The 13,428-nt window shown below is 39.0% G+C and overlaps 1 protein-coding gene across 2 annotated transcripts in view; it reads left to right on the forward strand.

Annotated features, from left to right (window-relative positions):
• The window catches only part of MYLK4 (myosin light chain kinase family member 4), an 80,362-nt gene that overhangs the window by 10,775 nt on the left and 56,159 nt on the right, over positions 1-13,428 (forward strand). For both annotated transcript variants that reach the window (XM_085573437.1, XM_085573438.1), the window contains exon 2: positions 2,758-3,016. In XM_085573437.1, the coding sequence (XP_085429563.1) occupies positions 2,758-3,016 (259 nt within the window). The remainder of the gene's footprint in view (positions 1-2,757; positions 3,017-13,428) is intronic.

Raw genomic sequence — 13,428 nt, forward strand, 5'->3', positions numbered from 1 at the left:
GGTTGGTTAGAAAGTGGCCAACAGGTCAGAAATATTTTTTTTTTTTAACTGATGATGGATACCAAAGAACTGAGTTTGAAGCAAAGTGCTTTACAGCTCATCATGTAAACCTAGTCCTTACTGAAGGGATTACAGTCTAAACTCAGATGTTGGAAGTGAAATGAGGTGTTTGTGGGTTCTACTTTTCAGCTAATGCCTATTTGCCTGCCCATTTCTATTCCTGATCAGTTTTAGAAATAATTACTACATTGTTTATATTTTTATAATGCAAATATATTGATTTGCTGCTATAGGATAGAAAAAGCATGAGGACGACAGGTATGCACTGCCTGTGCTTATAGCTAAGCAGTGCTTTTCTGACATGTGTGGTCTCCGAGTGTGTAAGTGAAGATGTGGTTCATGAATCAAGATATTTTGCTTGAAGTGAGTGATTGGCGTGCTGAAGGTGACCCAGAAAGTAGAGGAAAGTATGTCCCAGGCAAGAGCTGGGAAATATAAATGATTGAGGGAAGGTTTTCACCCTCTGGGGGAAAATGGAGCTTCACACTATGTGAAGGTCATAGTTTCCCATTGCTCAGTGGCACATGACCAGGGTGAGATTTTCTTCTCTGGGACTTCGGAGGAGGCACTTGCAAACAAATTTCACATCCACTGTTCAGCTTTTAGTTTCAGGGATGTATTAAGATAATAATGGTGGAGAGCACAATGATGTTTGGACTCAGTCCTAGTCTCTGCTTGGTAACAGAGCCCAGTAAGACATTTGAGCTTGCCAGCCCATTAATATTTTCCCAGATAAGTAATTCACTGGTTAGCTTGAAGAAACATGTCCTTTAGTTAGGACGTGTCATTCTCACTCGATAGATGGCCACATTTGGTGATCAAAGCATAGAGAATGATGTGCTCTTTGAAGAGCCTGAATCAGCTGTCCTTGGTTGCAGTCCTGTCAGACCACAAGGTCTTCACAGCCAGGCCACTCTAAATCACCGTAGAATTTGAGTAGCTGCAGACATGGAGGTAGCAGCAGGGCATCTGGAAACATGTCCCATTTTTTTTCGGACAGCTTTTGATTACGTCTTACCATCCCTTGCTGTGGAGTAGATAAAACAATCTGCAGAATAATGGCTTGAAGGTCAGAATGAGCTGTTGGGTATTTCACCTGCAATTGTCAGAGCCTTTGAGAAAATCCACAAACCTACTTTTGAGAAATGAGGGAAGAAAATCTCATGAAGTGTTCTTTAAGCTGATGGCAATGGAAATGGAGGGACGTCAGAGCTATGGAAGTTGGTGAGAGATGCTAGGTGCAGCACACTGGACATTTTTACATAATGGCTGCATGAATTCTTCAGATGATCAATGCCTTACAAGCCCACGATGGTGTGCCTGCATCTCCCTTTTAACAGCACAGTCTACAGCAACATGGTAGCAGGAACATCTCTGGAAGGCTCATTTGAAAGCTACAAGCTTACATGGTTTTTTGCTGTCCATCATCTTTAAATGTCACCACTATCCAACCATCTATTGTGTTACATGGGATAGCACGTGGCATCTTTCACATGTGGGAAGCTTGGAGGGCTACCTCTGGGCAGAGCAGTTACTTGGTATAGGTACACATTTGATCTGCTGCACATGCACAGATGTGGGGTCAAAACACTGAGGAACATTTTCTGTTGGAAGGTGTTTGGGTAAAAATAACTGATTTAATTGGGTCTTTGGTTGTACACTGAAAGCTGTTTCTCTGTGCTGCCAGTGACTGTAAGGTTGTATATAAGTCCTTAATTACACCATATAATTTATGGTGTTTATGCAAGTGAAATTGAAACTATGAGCTGTGTAATGAGATTTAACAGATTCATCTTTCTAGAGCTAAGGCATTAGCACTGTTCTTTTGTAGCTGGGTTTCCAGTACAGTGAAGGAAGGGCTGCAATAACAGCTATAGAAATATTTTGGTCCTCTATTTCCTTGATGTAGAAAGAGATGCTAAGTGAAATTTTAAAATAGTCTTTTTAAAAAATTAGTCTTTCAGAAGGACATATATTCCAAATGTAGCCAAGTGATTACTTGAGGTGGGAACCTACAACCTTGCTGTGGAATAAAAGCCTTCTAAAGAGAAGGCTTGACTTGCAGTGGCCTTCCAACCAATCTTACTGTTAGACAAGCCTCGGTGATCCTACATCCTGTACTTGCCAGGCATATCAGAAGGGCCTGCAGAGGAGAAGAACCCAGCTGAGGACTGTGCTCTTCTGCAGCCTTCAACAGAGGGCCAGAAATTGCCACCATTTTGGCAACTACCTATTTTTGTGGTACAGGATGGTGGGAAGAGACAGAAAAGGCCTGTATTCATGCCTGTACTACTTTGTTTATTATCTAAAATATTTCTGGACTTAATAGCAGGGTCCTTGCATATCAACTTGCTGGAACTGTAGCAGGAAAGAGAACATGTTGAGCAGCAAGGGAACCACTGAGATGGCTAAAAAGCGAGGAGTGCTCCATAAACAAGGTGTGCAGCAACAGCAGTAGGTATTGATTTTGCTGAGCTAAATAGTTTCTATGAATGAATTCAATTATATTGGTCTTGTAGTCTTGAATTATCTGTTGTTCAGTGCAGAACAGTTTCTGTGAACAGGCAGTGCTGTATACTCTTGTTCGGCAAGTATAAGGAGAGAGAGCTGAAATATAAAGTGTTGCAACACGGTAATTTTGTAAGTCAAAGTGCATGAATATCACTAAGACCTTTTATTTATCTTTCTTTTGAACAGCCAAGAAAGAGGAGAAATCAGAAGTTACGAGTGTTCACTGGTTTATGAATCTAAGGTGGAGAGAAGAACAGACAGCAAATTAACTGGACATAGTATGAAGCTACTTAAGATTAACAGGCTGGAAGAAATAAATACACAATTCAGCACAAGCAGACTAGAAAAAACTGCCTTTTTTCAAAGTGTGGAGAAAATGAAGATGACTAGAAGCTTTCAGGAACAAAAATTCAGTGAATCAGATCCTGGAACAGAAGAGAAAAAGGTAACTAACCAACAACTGCATAATTAATTTTGTTTTCCCAAAAGCACTGCCTCTTTCTTTTTTTCAGCTAGTTAAGGAGTTTACTTTGTGTATTTCCCAGTAGACTTGAATTTTTCATTCTCGTCTGTGAAAATGTATTGCAGCTGTGTTAAGATCTGATTATTGAGAGATGCCTCTGCCCAAATTATGGTGCAAATGAGACCATATGGCAAAGTCAATAGTATGAATTTTATTTAATAATGAATTTGAGGTAGAGATATAGAAATGGAAAAGAGAAGTGGGGAGAGAGAGAAATTGAGTAGAAGCTAGTCACCACCTGTGGATCAAATGACATTCCATTGTTCCTTTTTCACACATGTCTTCTCAGTGGTGAATGTCCTGAGATCATTCAAAACTTTTCACTATTTATGTATCTTAGCAAAGAAAGGAATTAATGTTCATTGGCTGCAAAGTTCTCTTAGTCTATTGGTTAAATGATTGCCTCACTTCTAATACTAATTAGTGCACATGCTGAGTCTTGTCATTTGGGTCGGTGGGTTTCTTGAGTTGTAGGTGGTTTCAATCTCCCCCTGCCAGAATTAATTTTTACCCAGTCAAAGCTGATTTCAGCACAGTTGCTGAGTAAGCTTTCCTTGTGGTCCATAAATTCTGCATTCTTTGTGTCCATTTTCACTGATACATTCTTCTCCCCTGGCTTTCTTAACCTTCTCCTCAGACTGAGATAACACTCGAACAATAGTAACATCGTTATCTTATTTCAAGTTGTTATCACAGTAGCTTAACAATTTGGGGCAGGGCTTTGGTGGTGGCAGATACCAGGGCTTTGGAGTGATCTTTGGTGATATACACACAAGCAGTTGCTTCTTTATGCATTTTACCACATTGGGAATTTTTGTCTAGATGAATTACCAAGTATGTGCTAACCAGATCTCGCTTCCACCAGGTCTGGAGTTAGCACCACACTGTTCCTCCATTCTGTGCTTATCTTGTGGCAAAGTCCTTCTGTGGCCCTAACAGTATTTGGGACAGGCAATTGTGATCTTTAGGTTCTTACAGACTGGTTAGCATATTTTAATTTTTTGTGTTCATAGAAGCAAGCATGTGTTGTTTTTCTGGGGTTTAATTACTACTGGACTTAATATTCAGACATTGTAAAAGGGTTGTGTGGTACTACCACCCTTCAAAATCAGAAGGTAAAAATGGTTTTTGTTGGATTCATGTTTTGAAAGCATCTGTCCTGTCTAACAGCTTTGGAGTTAGTGGAGACTGAAGGAATCCCATGGAAAGAGCAGATTTCCCAGAGGAACTGAGGCAGCTTTGTGGTTACATGCTGCATGCCACACTTGCAGGGCTGAGTGTTATCAGTGTAGCTCTGTTCTCCACCTGTCTCCAGTAGGAATGGTATTAGGCATCTTGATATGGGGTCTCTGGTAGGAAAATGGCTCTGTGATCAGCCAAAGTATGTTTAGAAATAACAGCACATTTCCTTGTATTATGGGTTTTTTCTATGCAAGAATCTAAAGGAAGCAGTATTTTTACTGATGCATCATTTAGATAAGAACTGAGAAAATCCACTTGCAGTAGGAGAATGAGAGATTAATTTTACATACCAGTTTGTAAAAAGACTTGAAAAATTTGTTCTGTGACTGTATGCTGATTGTGCTGATATGGCAGAGCTGTTTTTCAAGTATTCTGAATATTTTTATGCTCAGAGAATACCCTAGAGCATTGGTGTAAAGTAAATTTCATGGTGTTTCCATTAGTATTATCAAATCAAGAAATTGAATTTTTGAAAGTCCTTATTCTGTTGAGTCACTTTTGTTCAAAATTATTCCAGTCGTCAGGAAGGTACTACAATTTTTTGCTTTGTAGACATAGAAAGATAACTTTATATTGAAACAAACAAATCACATCTCATATAAGTAGGATGTGTTCATTTTAAAGAGTTTCATTTAGTGTTATAGTGAAAATTAGAACTAAAAAAGACCCAAAAACTGGGTGTTTGGCCTTTGGAAGATGTTATTGGTTTTTTTAAGAGAGTATACTTCCACTATGAAAAAAAAATTGCACAAGTAAGACAGCAGAAACTGCTGTTTCTGCCTCATAGTTCTTCCAGTGATCCTAAAGATCAGCAAAAGGTCTGAGAGCTGCTTTGCCTGTGTCAATGTATCTTAGCTTGATGCTGAATTTCATATTCACTGAAGGTTTGTGCTGCAGAGTCTCTTAATTCATTCTCTTAATGTTTGCCTCTTTAGCCTGATGGTTGGAGCAGGCACTTTCCTAAAAGTGCTGTAAGAAAGGGTAGGGGGGTTGTGGTGGTGCAGTAGAGAAGAAAGGAATACATTTAGATGAACAGCTGGTGGCTAGTTGCCAGCTGGAGAAATAGCTTTGTATTCCCATTTTAGCTTGTCAGTCTCCTGGGAACTAAACTTCAAAGATGAAAGGCAATCTAACTGAACTCTAGTAATATACCTCACCAGAGTGAGCCTTACAGATATGTAAACATTAGTTATAGTTCTCCTAAGCTTTTAAAATGTCACTGTCACACAGCTTGTTGGTTTGTTTGTTTTGAGTTTTGGGTTTTATTGGGTGTGTGTGGTTTTTTTTTTTTTTTTTTAGGAATTTCTCAATGGGATAAAATATTGGGCCCTAATTGTCTTTTAATATTGATAAAAAGAAAACCAAGACCTACCCTTAGAAGGTTTTAGCATAGTCTGCCTGTCTGATGAGCAGTTTTATTATTCTGATCAGGAAAGGATGAAGAGTGTGTTGGCAGGAAATATGGTAAACCTGGCCCAGATATATGTCCTTGTAATTTCTGTGGGTGAAGATGAAAGGAATGACAAAGCATCCATTCACTTAAATGGGAGTGTGTTGGAGCTCCAGCAACTGAATAGAGGGCAGTGGTCAAGCCTGTACTTGTCTGAGACTACCTAATTATAATTAAAGAAGAAAATTATCCACTTCCTCAAACAACTATTTCTCTTGATTTTTTTTTTTTTAAATAAAATAAGCAAACACAATTTTTGTCTTTTGGTACAGTATATTTTTGTAAAAAATGATCAAACCCAAACACAATGTAGTAGTGGTAGTAGTAGTAATAGTAGTAGTAGTAATAGTAGTAGTAGTAATAGTAGTAGTAATAGTAGTAGTAATAGTAGTAGTAATAATAATAATAATAATAATAATAATAATAATAATAATAATTTCATAGCTATAGAAGACGTCAATGGAAAGCAAACCCCTCAATCGTTGACCAACAACGATGAGTGGTTGGTGCTGTCGGGCAGTTCTGCTGTCGGTGCCCCCTAGATGGCACCCTTTGCCACTCCAGCTCTCCATCGACCACTTCCCTCTTGGACAGGATGGCAAAACAGCTAGTGACAGAACTGCTCCGTACGTATTTTATGTGTGCTTTGTTCAGAATGCCCTCTTGTCCCTCATTTGTACTGTTGGCAGCATGTGTCTTTGCATCTTGTCAAGGTTCTATCTTCAGCGAACATGAAGTTTTGCTTCAGGCTAGACGTTAGCAAATAAGAGACATTTTGTTTTCATGTGTCAGGACCAAATTAAAAGAAGACTAAAAATCCATACCTGTCCTTGACCCTTTGCACTGAACAGACACACCGAGATATCTGCAGGTGCTGGTCCAAGGGAGGGGGTGGCATAGGGTAGGGACAAGCAGGTGTGAGAAGATGAAATAATTCCTTTTGACAACAGCACCAGCTTATGCAAATGTAAATTGATTGTGAAACTGCCACACAATTGACCCGGCTGCATTAGATCCCAATGAACTCACTGTTTTACATCTGGACTGCATTTAATGACCCAGTCAAGCTGTGTGCTGTTGGTCACAAACCTGCTGTCTCTTCCCTCTGGCTCTTACTTGGGTAACATTTGGTGTCAGAATGCAATTCAAGTTGTTTGATCTTGAATTGCTATCTGCAAAAAGTGGCCATGAAATTATTATCCAATGTGGGTGAGTTGACTGGGTAAAGAGGAGCCTGGGAGCTTCTATAGTTGTGAACATCACTATTATGAAACAAACAAGTTGCACTTGCGAATCATAGAACTGGAGTTTAAACACAAGTCACTGACCCTGAAGAAGATAATTTTACAGCATTTTCTATGAAAAGCTATCCTTTTGCTGATATTCTGAAAACAGTTTAAGGACTAATTTATAAATACTTAGTTCATCTAGAGCTGTTGGATACCCTTGATATTTGATGTTCAGTTAAACTAGGTCTGGGGATAGCTAATTGTTCTCTAATTCCCTGTATCCTTTGAACCTTCTGTCACCTTCTTCTCCACCACCATTTATCTAGCAGTTACTTTTTTGGAGGTTCTGTGCTAGAAATTACTGTGGTGGTACCAATACTTTTACAAGTTCCTTTTTCCAAGGGAGGCCAGGGTCACGGCAATATTTTGTTCAGAGAAAAAATGATCACTGTCACACAATGAACTCCTAATAACTCTCTTCTGGTCCCTAACACTGATATTGAGCTATATATTTTGACAGAAACCTATTTCTGGTTTTACAGTTTTAGTCAATAATGGGTTTTTTAACAAAACCCTGTAAGAGACTCAGTACATTTGGAGAAAAGCTTCTTAAACCCTCAAGGCTTTCTTTAACCTTGAAATTGAAGCACCATGTCTAAAGCTTGCCTTGGTATGGTCAGGAAATTGGAAATGGACTTCAGCCAAGTTTGGGTCCATTTTGTTTTACCAAGCACCTTTTCAGCTTGCTTGGAATGCTGTCATGAGATACCGCGCTGCCAGCCTCAGCCTGGCGCAGCTTTACGGAATATCCTTTTTGTGGTGCCCTCTTCACGTCCCAAGTTCATGGTGCTCTCTTGTCTCGTGGCAATGTCTCTGTGATTCTGTGAGTTCAGGTAGCTTTGTTTTACCTAATGCTCCCAGCTCCCATTCTTGTGAGAATATTTTCCTGTCTTAGAAAGAAAGAAGGGAATATCAGCATTTCCTAACTGAAAAATCCCTATCCCTACACTGACCAACATAACAGCTATGTACAAACTCAAAAGTGGCTTGAAAGCGCTCTGGAGTCACAGAAGTCAGAAGCTAACTGAAGAAAGGGCAACAGTCATTATTGTTTTTTAATCTCACAACTTTTTTTTCCAAATGATGTCATGATATTTGTAAGTTGATTTATGAATTTTTAGCACTTGAGATTTTTGGTGTTCATGTGTTTTGCTTATTCACCTTTGATTAGGTAAATACCTGAGCAGAGAAGAAATGACACCATTTCTTCTTCTTCAATGACTCTTGGTGCACTGTAATTATGGGCAGCAGTTGCATGGAATATGTATAATCCTTGTATATAAGGATTCCTTCCATAAATATTTATCTGAGACCTTATGTAATGGTTCTTCACAATCCTTACATATATCCTTATATCTTTATTTATTAGACAATAAGCCACAGCATGCTTTGTTCCTCAGATTTTAATTTTTTAGTCTCTAGAAATAAATCTCTCTGGGCATAAAATGCAAATATTTTCCATGCAGAATTTTTATCACCTTGAATTGCTTGGGAAAATTCAAATAAAGCAGTATATCTGCTTCTGGGAATTTTAGGGGAAAGAAGATACTTTCATGATAATATTGAGTGTTTCACATCCATGTTGTTGAAATTATTTGGCACCTTCCATCCTTTGGGTCAGGAAATTGATGGTTGGCAGGTGAGCAGATACTGGATATGAAAGGGCAGACAGCTAGGACTCCCTTTCTGCACAGTGTTGGTTTGGATATGGAGTCATGGAATTACACTGCAATCTCAGGAACAGAGGGCACTGAAGACAGTAAAACTATGGCATTTCAAACTGACCTTTCTATTCACATGCACCCTAACATATTAGGTTATTGCCTTGAATTTTTTTTTTCCATTTCTTGCCTATTAAAAGGGGGAAAAAAAAAGATTCTCAATTGCCTGAAATGTTAACTGCAAATGGATTGTGCTAAGAGTTTGCTTTCATTGGAGAAGTTCTGGAATGTCAGAGTAATTGCCTTCAAGTGCGTGCAATACACATCCCATGTAGATCCCTGCACCTGTTCCATGCTTGTCAGTGATCCATCACTTCTTTTCCTTATAGGTTCAGGGAATGCGTTGAAGTGTGAGATGGGATCCTGCGGCGTGTCCGAACCTTGTCTAGCTAGGTGGTACTTACAGAGCTGGGGAGGATTTTGAGGGTGCCTGCCAAATTGCATCTGCTAGAGCAGGAGAACCAAGTTAATCAAATGATTAAAATTAAAGGGATGGATCTAATCCTGCAAAGAAATGCTGCCTGGATTTTAGGTAATTTCTGCCTTTTGGCTTCATATCTCTGGCACACCTTGTGGACTGTGTTAAGCTGTGGAAGAAAGAAAGGGATCCCTGCACCTGGAAATGCACAGGTAGTAGATATACTTTTAATAAATTAGATACATTTCACTGCTCAGTCTCAGTATTGTTTAACTGGATGAATGCTGCTTGTGTTCTAATGTAACCAGTTAAACCTATTTGTTTTCTCCTGGAGCGGCATTTATTTCTCTCTTTCATACTGGCAGTATCGAGGTCTGGTCGGCAGTAAATCCTAGGCAGGTGATGTGCTTTTCAGCAAGGTGCATCTCTTCTTCCCTTGCAGTCGGAGGGCTTTGTCTTGCCATTAAAACATCCTCTAGTGACCTCTACTGGGTGCAGTACAGGGGAGTGCAAGGTTACCGTCCGTGGCCATGGTGGGAGCAAGGTTGCCAGCCCTTCTTGCTTGCTAGTAAGCCCCTTATTTTCCTGTTGTTGTCAAGTGAATGTAGCGTTAGCTATTAGCATCACTGGTTATTACATCACGTTGCAAAGATAGTATGCATGTTTGCTGTGGTTTCCCGGAAAGCAATGCAGGGATGACCCATCATGTGGTAGCTCAAGAATTTTTAGAATTCCTAACAGGAAACATTACTTAAACAAAAGGAATAGGTGAGTTTAGAAAGGCAAAAAAGAAGACACTTTTTTCTAAAGTATCTTCAAGGATGTAGATTGACAAAATGTTTAGGATTTCAATTAGTTTGCTACAAAAGACATTTTTCTTTCTTTCTTTGAAGACAGCCACTTGCAGAATCTCAATTGTTTTCATGACAAAGGTTTGAAGTCTGAAAAGTCTGCAACCTTACACTTGCATATTCTTCTTATCAGCCAAAAGAGTCGTGACCTATTGTGTGACTTTATAGCAGAATTCTTCACACATAGTGTAAGGACTTCAAACATTAGTGATAAGGAGAATAATTGAGATATTGCTACACATATCAGCACGCGAGATTTATAAGATTCACAGAGAAATCACCTGGCAAATAGAAAAATCAAATCTGTTGTTCTTGTTAATTTCCTTCCATTTTTATTACACTTCTATTGTTTTGCTACAATCAATCTATTTTTCAGTTTTTAAGACTTAAGGCCAACATAACACATGGTATTTGGTAGCAAAAGAATTGTATCCATTGCACTGTGATGAAAACAGGCTTTAAAATATCCTGTATTAAGACTACCAGAGATTGTTTTCTAGTCCTTATTAGCACTAAAGTATTTTTTTCCTGAATCTGGCATAAATCAGAGCTCTTTGCCAGTTTTCTTGCACATCATCAACCAACTTTTGAAATTCAGAGTTAGACTTTCTCCCATCCCCTCCTTTTTATTTTTTTTATTTTTTTTTTTATTGCTCTGCATATATTACATTTGTTCTTTTGAGTTATAAGGTCCTTCATGAAGTGCAAGTTTCCCAGGCTATCTCTTAAGTCCTCATAGGTAGAAAGGTGGCATGGACTCACAAGTATTTCAAGGGCAGGGCAAGCGTCCTTTCCAGGAACTGGCAGCAGAACTGTGCTCATGCAGGGTTTCCTGGGTAATTGGAATCCTTAGCTTTGGGAGGAAATGAGGCAACAGCTGCCTGAAGCCAAGATTGTTGTCATCTCAGGACCCCATAGCATGTCCATTCCATTTCATACTTCTTCCTTTCCAGATAAGCATTGTTGTCAACTGCAAGAAAGCAGTTCCTTGAGCTCCCTTGTCCCTGTGCATGCTGATATATGTCCCGTGGCTATCAGTCCTGTGAAGGTTTGGACTGCTGTGGTGAGAAAGCCTGGTGATCTTCACCAGTATTCATATTTCACAATGGTTCTTCCTTCAACTCCCAAAATGAGGAAAAACAGGAATTAGATCAAGAGAGCTCTATGAGTCTTGCTCATTTTTCTGCAGTTCTGGTGAAAAGATGAGTTTGGCTTCCCAAGAGACTTTAAGGGGACAGTACTACCTTTGATCATGATACTTGTTCCCCAAAGAAGTGCTAACTGAGAAAAAAGGTTTAGAGTTATAGCAAGTAACTAGCAGCAAATGCATTTTGTTTCTGTGTGTGATACTAGAGCAGAACACTACTGCCAGTGGGAGGTAGCTGGACTGTTGGTGACCCTGTGTTCAGCAGGTTGTGAAGGGCCTTTGGTAATAACTTCATTATGTTCATTATGTTGTTATGAGCAAGCAGTCCCTAACTAGGACTTTGTGAGGCTTAGTAGAGGTCAGATCCACTCCACAGAATTCATTGTGTGAACAGCTGGGTAAGGGAGAAGTGAAATGTGAAACAGGTAGAGACATGGATGAAGACTGTGCTAAGGTCATGCTCTCAGTCAGTGGCATCTGTGCAGAGACATCTCCAATGTGGAAATGAAATTGCTGACTCTCTGTCTAGTGTCCCGTGTCCTCTTTACGTGGCTATATGCTGAGGTCTGGGGGGAGAGGCATGTCTCTGAACCCTCAGCCTGCTGGATCTCAGCCATTTCATGAGTGCTGATTACTTTGCAAAGCTCCAACACACCATTTGGTCCAGGATCTAAAATTTCAAAAATCTCTGGCATCTTCTAGATATCTTCTTTATTTTTCTGGTGTTCGTTTACATACAATTCACTTTGTCCTCTCCCTGTTAATTCTGATTGATTTTTATTTAGATCATATGAATAGTGTGGTTAGTCTTATTGTAACCTTTGGAATACATGACTGTTAAAGCATCTGAAAATCAGATAAGTTTCAGTACAGCAAAGGCATATATATTTATTTCTGTGTAAAAGGTGTTGCATCTTGTCTATCTTCCCTTAAAAACTTCTTTTTGACCCTGGGTGCACAACTTAGCAAAGAATTCTTTTGGTCATGATCATTCAGAGGTATCTTGTTACAGATTACCTACCCAACCAATTTGTAATATACACGGAGGTCTGTGGAGAGACATTCAGACTGTCCCTGTGACCTTTCTCTTCTGGCATCCTTGTGCAATGTCTTGTGGACACGTTTAACAGAAGTCACGGTGCAGTAAAAGTGACTTTCCAGCACTGAGTGTGGCATGAGAATTCCAAACAAGGGCCCTTGCGTGGGAGAGGCACATTTCTGTTACCTTGAACGGAAACCTCGCATGTAAAGAGCATTTTAAGGGGTTCAGTATCTTTATTTTTCCACTTGTATGGACAACCTGATGTAATTCTTGGTGTTTGGTCCTTCTGTGTTTGCTGAAAATGTTTTTTTAACTCTCCTGAGTTAAAGAAATTGCTAAATTGTTTATATTGAAAACAGAAGTTAGACATGAATTGTACAGTATGTAAGGGGTACTACACAGTATTTTTTCAAATACTATGTAGGCAGGTACTTTTAAGTCTTATTTGACATTTACAAATTAAATTCTTGAGATAAATTAAAATGAGTCTTTATAATATGACCTTGTGGGAAAGAAAATGCATGGGATGTGGTTCTAATGCACATAAATTAATTTGTTATTGACAATAAAAAAAGAGTGTTTTAAAATTGCTCCCTGTCTTCAAGGCTAACTAAGAAGACATGCTGGTACATGAAGTCTCCCTAACACCATACCTGGACTAAATGGTGATAGAGCAGATATGTGGGCAGATAGGTTTAATTTCAGTTATGATCCCACCTAGTTATGACTCTGTCTAGTTTACCTCATATCTTAAATAGGGAGTGTAGTTGAAGATGATAGAGAAAATCTCAGCCTTTAAACTTGACTGTTTTGCAGGGAGATAACAAGATAGTGGGTTATTTTCCCTTGACCTTTGATGCTGCCATAGCCCTTATTATCATAACTACATTTTAAAGTACATGTTTACTAAAGGAATTACTGCTTTTATCAAATCAAACATGTTCTGCTGTCTTTTTGAAACTCATAGTAGACCCAAGTTTGGTAATTCTAAATCTGGAGCAATAGCCTAAAGCCTCTTGCTCCTGCATGTTTTAGACCATAATAGAAGAATCCTACATTCTCCTATTTATACCTACCCTATGTATTTCTTCCAACTCATATCTTAGCAGGGTTTTATAATGGTTTAATAAAAAAACTATTCTATAAGAATAGAAATGTACAATACAGAAATGTA

This window comes from Lonchura striata, chromosome 2, assembly GCF_050655825.1.
Source record: "Lonchura striata isolate lonStrDom1 chromosome 2, ASM5065582v1, whole genome shotgun sequence".
Lineage (NCBI taxonomy): Eukaryota > Metazoa > Chordata > Aves > Passeriformes > Estrildidae > Lonchura > Lonchura striata.